We start from the raw sequence: 12,259 nt of genomic DNA, 5'->3' as shown, positions 1-12,259 counted from the left end.
GTGAGACCCCATCTCTGAAAAGTAAATAATAAAAACTAATCAGTTAATTATTAAATGGGTGAACTGTCAAAGAATTTGTGGCCATGTTTAGTCCATCACAAATTTTGCCTTGTAACAGTTATTTTTATTATATGGGTAATTCTTTTCCCCTAAGATTTGTTGCACTAAGGGGTCCCCTTACTTTCTGGGAGGTTTGTCATAACTTTTTTCACTACATGAGAAATTACCCTGGGTGCAGCCCCCTACTCTTTTCTCCCTCTATAACCCTGCAAGTACTAATGGACAATGTGGGGTTTCAAAGTGTAGTCACAGAACTAGTAGCATCGGCATAATCTGGCAACTTGTTACAAATGCAAATTCTCAGGCCTGACTTCCCTCCTACTGAATGTGAAACTCTGGGGATGGGGCCCAGTAGTCTATGTTTTAACAAGCCATCTTGGCAATTCTAAATGCATGTTAAAGTTTGGAATCAGTGTTTTAGAGATGTAAGTTACTTGATGAAAATATGTGAAACCAGTCTCACAAGAAAGTAAATTGTATGTCATGTTTTTTTACATTTAGAAAAGAAACAGGCCAGGTGTGGTGGCTCACGCCTGTAAGCCCAGCACTTTGGGAGGCTGAGACAAGAGGATCGCATGAGACCAGGAGGTCGAAGCTCAGTGAACTGTGATCATGCAACCTCACTCTAGCCCAAGTAACTTGTCAGGTTTAAAAAAAAAAAAAAAAAAAGTAAAAAAGAAACAATGTATACTCTGTAAATACATTATAATGGCTTACAGAACCTCCAGAAAGCATAGATAATGCCAAAGAAAGCTGGTGTGGTGGCTTTCTCTAATTGATGGCCTTCCTCAGCTGTCAATAACCTTTCCCATGTACTTGGCATGCAGGAGACACCTCCCTTCTCCCACCCACTCAAGGGACACTTCCCAGAAACATCATACTTTATGTCTAAAGAATCACTTGTGAAAAGAACTTGTACCTTCTCCATCTTAATAATGGGCCTATCAGCAGCTCAAAAGAAAAAATATATATAAATATGTGTATATATATATGTGTATATATGTATGTGTATATATATGTGTATATATACGTATGTGTATATATATACATACGTATATATACACATATATATATAGTTTTTTTTTGAGATGGAGTCTCCCTCTGTTGCCCAGGCTGGAGTGCAGTGGTGTGATCTCAGCTCACCACAACCTCCACCTCCCGGGTTCAAGCAATTCTCCTGCCTCAGCCTCCCGAGTAGCTGGGACTACAGGTGGGTGCCACCATACCTGGCTAATTTTTGTATTTTTAGTAGAGACGGGCTTTCACCGTGTTAACCAGGATGGTCTCGATCTCCTGACCTCGTGATCCGCCCACCTCGGCCTCCCAAAGTGCTAGGATTACAGGCGTGAACCACCAGCACCCGCCTAAAAATACATTATTCTTTTAAAGGGACTTTCAATCTCCCTCACAGACAGGTGTTGTATAAGAGGAAATGGGAAATTTTGTTGATCCTGTCTATGACACTTTGTTTTCTGCTCCTTTAATTCCTGCTCTACAGCATTTCTTTCCTTGTACTTTCTTTGGGTTTATTTTATAGCTAATTTATATTCAGGCTTCCCTATTTTCGTCCTCAGTCTCCCGAGTAGCTGCTGGGACTACAGGCACAGGTGCACACCACCACCACCAGAAATAATGCAGAGCAGCTAATAAAACAACTAACCCCGCTAATTTTTGTGCTTTTTGTAGAGACGCGGTTTCGCCATGTTGCGTAGGCTGGTCTCCAACTCCTGAGCTCAAGCAATCCACCCACCACATCAGTTGTAAATATTTTCTGCTTTCCATTATTTAGTCATTGAATTAGAGGGGTTTTTTGGTTTTGTTGTTGTTGTTGTTGTTGTTGTTGTTGTTGTTGTTGTTTTTTGAGACAGAGTCTCGCTCTGTCACCCAGGCTAGAGTGCAGTGGCGCGATCTCAGCTCACCTCAAGCTCTGCCTCCTGGGTTCACCCCATTCTCCTGCCTCAGCCTCCCGAGTAGCTGGGACTACAGGGGCCCGCTACCACGCCCGGCTAATTTTTTTGTATTTTTAGTATTTTTAGTAGAGACAGGGTTTCGCCATGTTAGCCAGGATGGTCTCGATCTCCTGACCTCGTGATTCGCCTGCCTCGGCTTCCCAAAGTGCTGGGATTACAGGCGTGAGGCACCGCGCCAGGACTTTTTTTTTTTCTTTTTTAATTTCTGAAAATTTAAGACTTTTTTCCTAATCTGTTTTTACTATTGATATCTTACATAATGATCAGAAAACATGATCTGCAAGATCAGGGATCAGTAAACTCTGTAAAGCGCCAAATAGTAAATATGTTACACTTTACAGGCCACACTGTATCCATTGTAACCACTCAACTCTGACTTTATAACATTAAAGCAATCAAAGACAATATGTAAATAAATAAGGTTGGCTGTATTCCAATAAAGCTTGCCTTACAAAAACAGGTGGCTGGCCAGATTGGACTGTGGGCCATAGTCTGCTAACCCTTGATCTACATGGCACCAATTCTTTGGTAATTATTAAGATGTACTGCTACTTAGTTTTTTTTGTTTGTTTGTTTTTTGTGAGACGTAGTCTTTGCTCTGTCACCCAGGCTAGAGTGCAGTGGCGCGATCTCGGCTCACTGCAAGCTCCGCCTCCCGGGTTCACGCCATTCTCCTGCCTCAGCCCCTCGAGTAGCTGGGACTACAGGCGCCCGCCACCACGCCCGGCTAATTTTTTGTATTTTTAGTAGAGACGGGGTGTCACCCTGTTAGCCAGGATGGTCTAGATCTCCTTGACCTTGTGATCCGCCCACCTCGGCCTCCCAAAGTGCTGGGATTACAGGCGTGAGCCACCGCGCCTGGCCTGTTACTTAGTATTTGATGTTTTATAATGTTCCATGCATGCTTGAAAACCAATAAATCATCTTGTCCCTAGTCTGCTCCACTTCTTTAAAGTTCAGGCCTGGCCCATGTCAACATTTGCTTTTGTTATTTTGGCACAGTGATTAAGACACTGGGTTTTTAATAATTAGACAAATCTCAGCTGCTAGCTTTGCCACTTGCCATTGGGTGGTTGGAGGCAAACTTAATGTCGCTAATCCTCAGGTTCCTCAACTGTAAACTGAGAAAATAACAGTACCTACCTCATGGGGGGCACATAAGGAAGGATTCAATGAGATAATCCATTTTATAAAGCGCCTAGCAGAGTCCCAGGCAGCCTTCAATCGTTAGTAGTAGTGTTACCATCATGAGGCAGGTGTAATTATACCCATTTTACAAGAAACTAAGGCTCAGAGAGGTTTAGGTAAGTTGCCCAAAGTTTCCTAGCCAGTGGCAAAGCACAAGCTCCCACCCAGAACTTTTCTTTACAAATTCAGCGTTTCCGATACTCAAACTGATCCAGACACACTAACATTTAGGGGATTTACTGTATGCCATTCCGAGGCGAGGCTGCATTTTAAGACGCCCAGGGAAGAAACGGATTGCGAAACCCTCAAGAATTCATTCTTTGTGCTGCAAGTTTTGTCTGAAGGGAAAGGGGCAAGAAGGGCATGGAACGTGCTAGAGGTAACAAACCACCCAACAGAATTCTGGAACCAGGGGGCCGAAGCTTCTAAGCTGGACACATTCCTCTGTGGGTTCGATCCTCTAAGGAAGTGGCGTCACCCAGCGGCGCACCACGGCCCGAAGACCCTGCTGCTGCGTGGCCAGCGGCCCACGGCCGTGCGGCCCTTCGAGGCTCTGCAGCTCCTCGCGCCTAATGAACCTGGCGCTTAAAAATACCACCCTAGTTAAACCTCCCGGAACCTGTCTTCAGCATTTCAAAAAAAAAAAAAAAAAAAAAAACGGGCGCCGTCATCACTTTGAGCCACATAAATCACAGCCCTGACCTGCTGTGGATTCAGCAGGAGACGAACCGCTGAAAGTGGCGACGAAGTCCGCCCCTTTCGAAGACCAGCAACTTTCCATTCTTTTTTCCCTGCGCAAGGCGCATATTGCAACGGGGAGACCCCCGAGCAGCCTGAGGAGCGAGGCGGACGTTGGAAAAACTGCCCGGGAATCTCATCTTTCCCAGCCCAGGCTAAGCGCAGGATTCTTCAGAGCTATATCCTGTGACAATCACAAGGGTTTTCTCCGCCCCACAGGTGACGGAGAACTCGTGACCGGCCCCTGAGCTCCAAGCCGAGCGCCTAGAGGGCGCAGAGAAAGACGGGGCGGAGCTACAAGCCCAGATCACCAGGCAGCCGAAGACGGGCAGCGCATGCGCAGTCTCTCGCCACGGGACCTCCTTCCCGCCGCTGAGACTAGGAAGCGGGACGCCAAATCTGTCCCTGCGCAGCCGCCGCCGCCGGGCGCCCAGCAGGGTGGCCGCCCTGCCTGAGGCGCGCCTGCGCACGTCCCCACGCACGCTCCGGCGTACGGCGGCGGCCAGGGGTCGCGAGCCGGTGGAGACCCGCGCGCGGAGGAGCCGGGGAGTCAGCGCTTCTTCCCTCCCTCCCCCTCTCCCCTCCCCGCTCCCTGCCCCCCTCCCTAAGAATGTTCCGCTACGAGGTGAGCTGTTGCGACCGGAAGTGACCCCTCCCTCCCTCCCGCGCCCCTCTCCCTCACTCTCTCTCCGCGCGCCGGTCCCGTGTTCCTGCGGGGCAGGGGGCGGGCTGGGGGAGTCGCAGGACTTAGCTGGACGCGACTGGCCTGGGGTCGCGGGTCTAATCCTAGGGCTGGGAGCTGGCTTCAGGGGTCGAGACAGTCCCATTAGTTGCCGCTGGGGAAAGTTGGCCTCCGTTTTGGGGTGGGGAGGGCCCGTTAAGTGCTGTAACCAGACCACACCCCCGCCCCCACCCCTAGAGGAGCCATGGAGGGTAGAGCACTGCATCTACCCGGGTGCTTTTCTTAAGTAGGTGTCACCCGGGAATTCCCAGAGCCGAGTTTCCCGCCCTGGACCCGGAACCACCCCCCACCCACCTCCACTCGAATTACACTGACACACATCCCATTCACCCAGGCTACCTTCAGGTGAAGGGGGCCTGGGCTTGCCGTTGGATTAGGGCCCCAGCCCGTTTACTAAAGAGGGCTCCGAGTTGGGAGGGGGGCGTGTCCTGCAGAAGTTCCTTCTGGGCTAGTGCTGGGAGACGCGGGTTTGGTGAAGGTGCCGGGAATGTAGTAATAGCAGCAGACAGTACTGACCCTGTCACCAACTCACTGTGTGACCTTGAGTGACTCCTAATCTCTGGACGTAAACTTTCCGAATTTGTAGCGTGAAAGAACTGATGTAAATGATCCTTAAGAATTTTTAATTTAAAAAAGCAGTGATTTGGTAAAGTAGATATTTGTGATTTGGAAGGGAGTACTGCTGGAAGTTGCCTCTGATAAGGAGGCAGTGGCATGCCTATTGGCATGAGTTTGGAAGGGCTCTGGGGTAAGAATAACGCCCTTTGACCTAATCTTTCCTTTGTAAACAGGGTAGCTAAGAGGTAGCCAGGCAAAGTGTATCACAAAGGTACCTACTGATAGAATATGGAATTCTGATTCTGAATTTTTGAAAATTGAGGACAGGTATACTTGATAGGAATGATCTAAGACCAAACCGAAAGGAAAACTTGGAGAATAAATCAGTTGAGTAAAATTGAAGTAAAGGGGGAAAATAGAACACACCTAGGATGTGGTGGCCTCTAGCCTTTGTTCGATAATCTGTAATCTTTGCCCACTTTGATCATCACAACTCTCTGCCATAGTTGGTATTGTCCCTGCATTACAATGTAAGACATTGAGCCTTACAGCCTAGCACAGAACCTTAGACGCAATAGGTCCTTAAAAGGTATTTGATGAATTAATTAGAAATTTTCTGAGTTGCCCATGTTCACACTGATTGTAGGAATGGAGCCAGAACTTGAACTTGTCATACCACAGCTTTTCCAGAGTTCATTTTATTGTGATTGAAGACCTAATTTTCTGTTTCATCACTAGAGTTTAGGCCTATAGGGAAGATAAGAAAGATGGAAAATGAAGACAAAGCTTTAAAACGGAATAATAGTTGAAAAGATGACATGAATATAATGAGAAAGATGAGAATTTTGCTGGAAAAGATACATAAAGATACAAGAAAATAAAGGGTTCATTATTAATTGTCATCAGTATTCCAAACAGTGATGTAAGGAAAGTTGTGGGCTTAATTTCTTGGTTGCATGAGGAACTGCTGTTCGTGGATTCTTGATAAAATAGAGAAATGGAATGCTGTGAGGTGGGGCAAGAATTAAATGAAATAAGGAATAGGAAATAGAAAGTGAAAGAAAGATGATGAAATCTTCCAGTGCCAGGGAAATTGGGAAGTAGAAAAAAAATGCCATCTTTACAAAAAGTCATAATGAAGCAATTATGTTCATTGAGAAGGTAAGATGAACATTTTTAGAACATTTTTAAAATGAGGGTGTGAATTTCATGAATAACTAATGTCTTTTCTCTTTTTTTAGTCTTTGGAGGATTGTCCTCTGGATGAAGATGAAGATGCATTTCAGGGACTGGGAGAAGAAGATGAAGAGATTGATCAATTCAATGATGATACATTTGGGTCAGGTGCAGTTGGTAAGTGACATCTTTCTCTTATAATATCATCTTAGCCTCCTGCTCTTTTCAAGTGCTGTCTTTTAGAAGTGCTTTATCTTATTAGGGGTAACCTTATTCACTAACTTGGCAAGATATTCTTCTATTCCTCATCTTAGAATAGTTCATTCTTCACTGGAAACAGCACCTATCCTGCTCCTCTGGGTCTCTTTTTGCCTTACCTATAAAATCAGGTATTCTGTAAGCCGTGCCCCTTCCAGCTATATGATCTGTGACTACAGGTTGCCCCTATGAGGGATTCAAATGTTTAGAGAAGTAAACATTTAAGAGAGATTTAAACTAATCCTAGATGAGAGGAATTTTTATTTGTATAACATATAACTTATGGAAAACTAGTATACTAGTAGAAAATTCAGATTCTAGGATGTGGGTATATGTGTTTTAAAATTTAGTCTATCACTAGTATATAACTTTGCAACTTATAGTATCTTCAAAATATAAAGCTTTTTATAGCGAGAATTTTGGGGGTCAAGAAAGGACTCATAAGTTAGAAAAGTATGCACAGATGAAATTTTGTCCATCCCTGGGTGTAGATACATATTATTTATTTATTTATTTATTTATTCTTTTTTGAGATGGAGTCTTGCTCTGTCACCCAGGCTGGAGTGCAGTGGCGCGATCTTGGCTCACTGCAGCCTCCACCTCCTGAGTTCAAACAGTTCTCCTGCCTCAGGCTCCCGAGTAGCTGGGATTACAGGTGCCGGCCACCACACCGAGCTAACCAGGCTGGTCTCGAACTCCTGACCTTGTGATCTGCCCATCTCGGCCTCCCAAAGTGCTGGGATTACAGGCCTGAGCCACCGCGCCCAGCGTATAGATACATATTTTAAGAGTTGGAAAAAGTTTAAAAACTAAAGAGCCAAACTAAGCTTACAGGCCACGGGGTTATAAATACCAAGATGGAAAATTTAGGAAGTAAGCTTATATGATAAAGTTTGAGAACACATGTTACTTAGAACAGGTGTAGAACAAGTGGAGTAATAAATTAAAATTTAAACTTTTAAACTATATACATACACATATATTTGCTTTGAGACAGAGTCATGCTCTGTCACCTAGACTGGAGTGCAGTAGCATGATCTCGGCTCACTGCAGCTTCTGCCTCCCCGGTTCAAGCAGTTCTCCTGTCTCAGCCTCCCAAGTAGCTGAGAATACAGGCGCCCGGCTAATTTTTGTATTTTTAGTAGAGACAGGGTTTCTCCATGTTGGCCAGGGTGGTCATGAACTCCTGACCTCAAGTGATCCCTCCTCGGCCTCCCAAAGTGCTGGGTTTACAGGTGCGAGCCACCACGCCTGGCCAAAACTGTATATTTTTAAGCAAATGAATAGGTAAGAGTCAATGCAGATATGTTTGCTTAGACTTGGTGCTGGAAAGCAGCAATAACAGCGTTTATGTTCAAATGTATAAATATGTGTGATTCTTTTGTAGTCGCAACACTTCTTTCTGTGCAACAAATACTCCAAGTTAAGTCATAAGGAAAAAGAGAAAATTTAGCAATAGTCGGTAATCCCAAGATGTTGAATATCAAAAACAAATAAGAGGCCTTAAAGTATTGTAATGGTCACTGGTTTTGCAGTGACCTAATACATTTATTAAAGCTTAGACTGACTTGAATAAACTGGCAAAAATGAAGGTGTTTTAATATCGTCAGTCATTTGTAAAATTCATTAGAGAACTAAAACTTTGTTATGATTAGAAGCAGCAAGAAAAGTGTTGAAAGTAGAAGCTAGACTCATGATGGAAAGGAATCAAAGAGCTTTTGGATTATAGGCATGGGTTAGGAGATGAGATTGTCCAGGAGGATAACATGATCCAAGATGCTATTATCTCTCTCCATGGAGATCACAGGCAAAGAGATGTAGAGTGGAATTACAAAAGCAGGAAACTGATGTGAATTGCAAATTATATTTGGAAGATAGTTTAGTGATAATCAGTAGGACACAATAAGCTATTTGTGGTGGTTCAAGCCCACAGCTCTCAGCACTTTGGGAGGTCAAGGCAGGAGGATCACTTGAGGCCAGGAGTTCAAGACCATCCTGGGCAACATAGTGAGACTCTTTCTCCACAAAATTTTTTTTGAAAAATGGCCAGGCATGATGGTATGTACCACTTAGGAGGTTGAGGCTGAGGCTGGAGGATCCCTTGAGCCCAGGAGTTCAGGGCTGCATCAGCTATGATGGTGCCACTGCATTCCAGCCTGGGTAACAGAGCGAGACCTTGTCTCTAAAAAGTTAATTATCAAATACTTTAAGAATAGAATACCATAGAAGCTACCAACATGTGCTTGTTTCTAGAACTCTTTTTCTATTAAAATACTGTACTGAATGTTAACCATTTTTTCAACAAATTCTTCAGTATTAAAATGAATTAGCTAGAATTGATTTATAGACATTAAAATGAGGCAGCATTGTACCATGTTCTCACTTTTCAACCTGGACAGAAGAGGAAGAGTCATGCCTTCTCATTGACTTCCAGAGTGCTATGGACAGTCTTTTTTTCCCGAGTTTCTATTTTTTCTCATAAGATGGGAATAATATTGCCTTAAAAGGATGTTAGAGTGTCCGGAACGGTATTTTATATGATGGGAAAGAAGAAAAGTGTACACGTGCTGAAAAAGCCATTAGGTTTACACAGTAAAAGAACAGGTAGTACAAAGTTAAGGCAATTAAATAGCATATGATTAGCCCACTTTGTACCTTAGGGCCAAAGGGTGATTAGAAAGGATTTTTTGGCCAAGAAAGTTTATAATAATATAGAGAAAAGATTTCCAAAGGTGAGCCCTTTCCCTTGAGAGTGTAATGTACTGGAATTGTAAAGTGGAGATCTTAATTCCTCATAACAGCTTGGTGTAAATACTATAAAAAGAAAATTGTTTTCCAAGTCAACCTGTGACTTCTTTGATACTCCTCTGCAGGTTGATATAAAGCCGGTATAGAGAGTTTAAATCAAGAGGTGAAATGTCAGACCTTTGACATTTGTTTTGATTTTATGATTTTTAATTCATATAGCGGGCATCTTGAATAATACCTGCTATTACAGTAGACATTTTAGGTCACTGGCTACAAATGGTCACCTTTCCTTAAGAAACTAGTCTTCTGCATGAAAAAATGTTTGCATCATCTTAGAGCAATAAATAGTGTTGCAGTAATCCCAACTCCTTCTCTAAAAATAAAAGCTTACACTTAACATGGTGCTTATTATGTGCTAGGCACCATTCTAAATGTTTTACATATATTGTTAATCCTCATAGCAGCCTTGTGAGATAGGTACTATTATTATCCTCATTTTAACAAATGAGGAAGAGTGACGGGTTAAGTAACTATAGACACAATTACTGTAAACTACTAGTTATGTTAAATAGTTTTTGGGGAGTCTTTGGAAATCTCCTGCCTCCACTTGGAAGGAATCACCCTCCTTCCTACCTCCCTTTTATTGATAGCTACTATAGTCTTTAGAGATTGAGATTGCCTTAAAATTAAATCACTTCTTCTTCCTTTTTATTTTGTTTTCATTCAAAACTCCCTGAGACAGGCTTTAGGGGTTATTACAAGTATAAGTTTATAGAAGCAGCCAGGAATTCAGTAATCCGTATCAGAGTATAGGTTAGTTCGTTATTACGGATAATCTCTTTCCCTTCATTTCTCTGTTATTCTTTTGCCTACCTTTTACCATTTTGACCAATAATGGACTCAGGTCAAGCACTGGCATATCTAAGTAACTATATTTTTAGGTCATTTGAAAAAGATATAGGGTGAAATATTGTTTTATAGTAAGGGCACAATATCTCTAAAATACTACTTCAGATAATTTTTTACAAGAGTAAGAAAAATCTAAAATGATGATGATGGTATTTTATGGCATAGATTCCTTTGGTTACATGTTTGAAAATGTAACAATCAATTCACCAGAGATCTATTCTCACAGAATATGGCGACTTAACCAATATTTTTAAAATATTATTATTAAGGGGAAATAGATTATCCATATTTGATAGGATTTGGTAAAGTTAGCAAGCATGAATACTGGAAGTAGTGATAGAAAAGCATGCAAATTAGAATTCTACTGCATTAGAACAAATCCACTAACAAATTAACTTCTTAAATTTGGGAAGTAAATGTTTTTACAAATCCCTCAATTCAGGATGATAGATTCCCACTCTTGTGGCATTGCTAAGTTAGTAAAGTTGCAAAAAACAATTTATCCTGTCCCAGCTTACTATTCCTTACCAAGGATGACACAAATATGAATGTCACATTTGGTTTTTAATTACATTATTCTTTAAATATTTTCTTTCATATGATTAGTCATTTAAATTAACACTGTAATTTTCATTTAAAGTGGATTTTTCCATTTTTTGGAGCACATCAGGATAGGCTTATCAGAGACCATCATCATAAAATGGCTACCTTAAATTCTTTTCTGTAAGATGACAGTTTAGAGGAAGAGTGCCACCTGACTAGTCACTCAGGTAAGAGGAAACTATTGGGTGAGAAAGAAAATACCACATAATTATAAAGAAGACCCATGTCCCAGAGGCTTAAGTAAGGATATTTTTATAGCTTTTGCCCACAGTCTTTATCCCAGTGATGGCACAGTGATCCACAACTTAAGGAATCCCTTACCACAACTAATACATAAATCTACCAAACTAGGCAGTGGGTCCTATGATACCAAAATTATATATTTGAAAGTCCCACTTCCCTCACTCTTTGGATCACTAGTATTATGTGATACATCGTTGTATGATTAAAAAATACATATATATAGCAAATTTTAACTGTTAATGTAATCTGATTCTAAAAGGAAATTAGTTTATTTAAATAGTCACATAAAATGCTAAGATATGTATGATGTTATTACAGTATTAATTATTATATTGGAAAATTGTAAATAATCCAAATGTTTACCAGTAGGGGACAAATTACATTATAGTTTAGCAATAAAATGCAATCTTATGTAGGTATTAAAAAAAATGAGTTACTATCAGTAGTTATGCCTGTGTGCATGCATGAAAAGATGTCCAAGACATATTGCTTAAATAAAAAGAAACAAGTTAACTTTATAAACTTAACACAGCTTAAAACTGTTTAAAACTTAACACAGCTGTGGAATTATGGGGAACTTTCACTGAAGTTACATGTGTTTGTGGTGTTTGAATTTTTTAAACATGTATTTTCTCTGAAAGCAGAAAAAAGAAAGTCTCTGTTTCTGTGTTGGTTATAACGTGTTATCCCTGTCTGTTGAATTTTATAAAACATATAAAGGATGTAACTAAAAAAAGAATACCATATAACATATACAAAATAGTACTTTTTGTGGGTTAGAAAGTAATGCATATAGAGATGAGGTAAAGGAAGAAATAAAATGAAAGGATTATTTAGGAGTAGCTCCATTGAGGAGGAAGAAGTTTCGCATTTGAATACCTGAATCTTAAGAAAGGCCAGATGCAGTGGCTCAAGCCTGTGATCCCAGCTCTTTGGAAGGCTGTTGCAGGTGGATTGCTTGAGCCCAGGAGCTCAAGACCAGTCTGGGCAACATGGGGAAACCCCGACTCTACAAAAAATATAAAAATTAGCCTGGTGTGGTGGTACAAACCTGTAGTTCCAGTTA

At 41.6% G+C, this 12,259-nt stretch overlaps 1 protein-coding gene across 3 annotated transcripts in view; it reads left to right on the top strand.

Moving 5' to 3' along the window:
* The first annotated feature begins 3,706 nt into the window (after positions 1–3,706).
* PATL1 (PAT1 homolog 1, processing body mRNA decay factor) overlaps positions 3,707–12,259 on the top strand; it is a 31,867-nt gene continuing 23,314 nt past the window's right edge. For 2 of the 3 annotated variants that reach the window (XM_019037163.4, XM_004051252.5), the window contains exons 1-2: positions 3,707–4,581; positions 6,498–6,609. In XM_019037163.4, the coding sequence (XP_018892708.1) occupies positions 4,567–4,581; positions 6,498–6,609 (127 nt within the window). In that variant the 5' untranslated portion in view covers positions 3,707–4,566. The other variant, XM_019037162.3, reaches the window with a different exon arrangement.

This window comes from Gorilla gorilla, chromosome 9, assembly GCF_029281585.2.
Source record: "Gorilla gorilla gorilla isolate KB3781 chromosome 9, NHGRI_mGorGor1-v2.1_pri, whole genome shotgun sequence".
Lineage (NCBI taxonomy): Eukaryota > Metazoa > Chordata > Mammalia > Primates > Hominidae > Gorilla > Gorilla gorilla.
The sequence above is the reverse complement of the archived record's forward strand: the minus strand, read 5'-3'. Positions and strand labels throughout refer to the sequence as shown.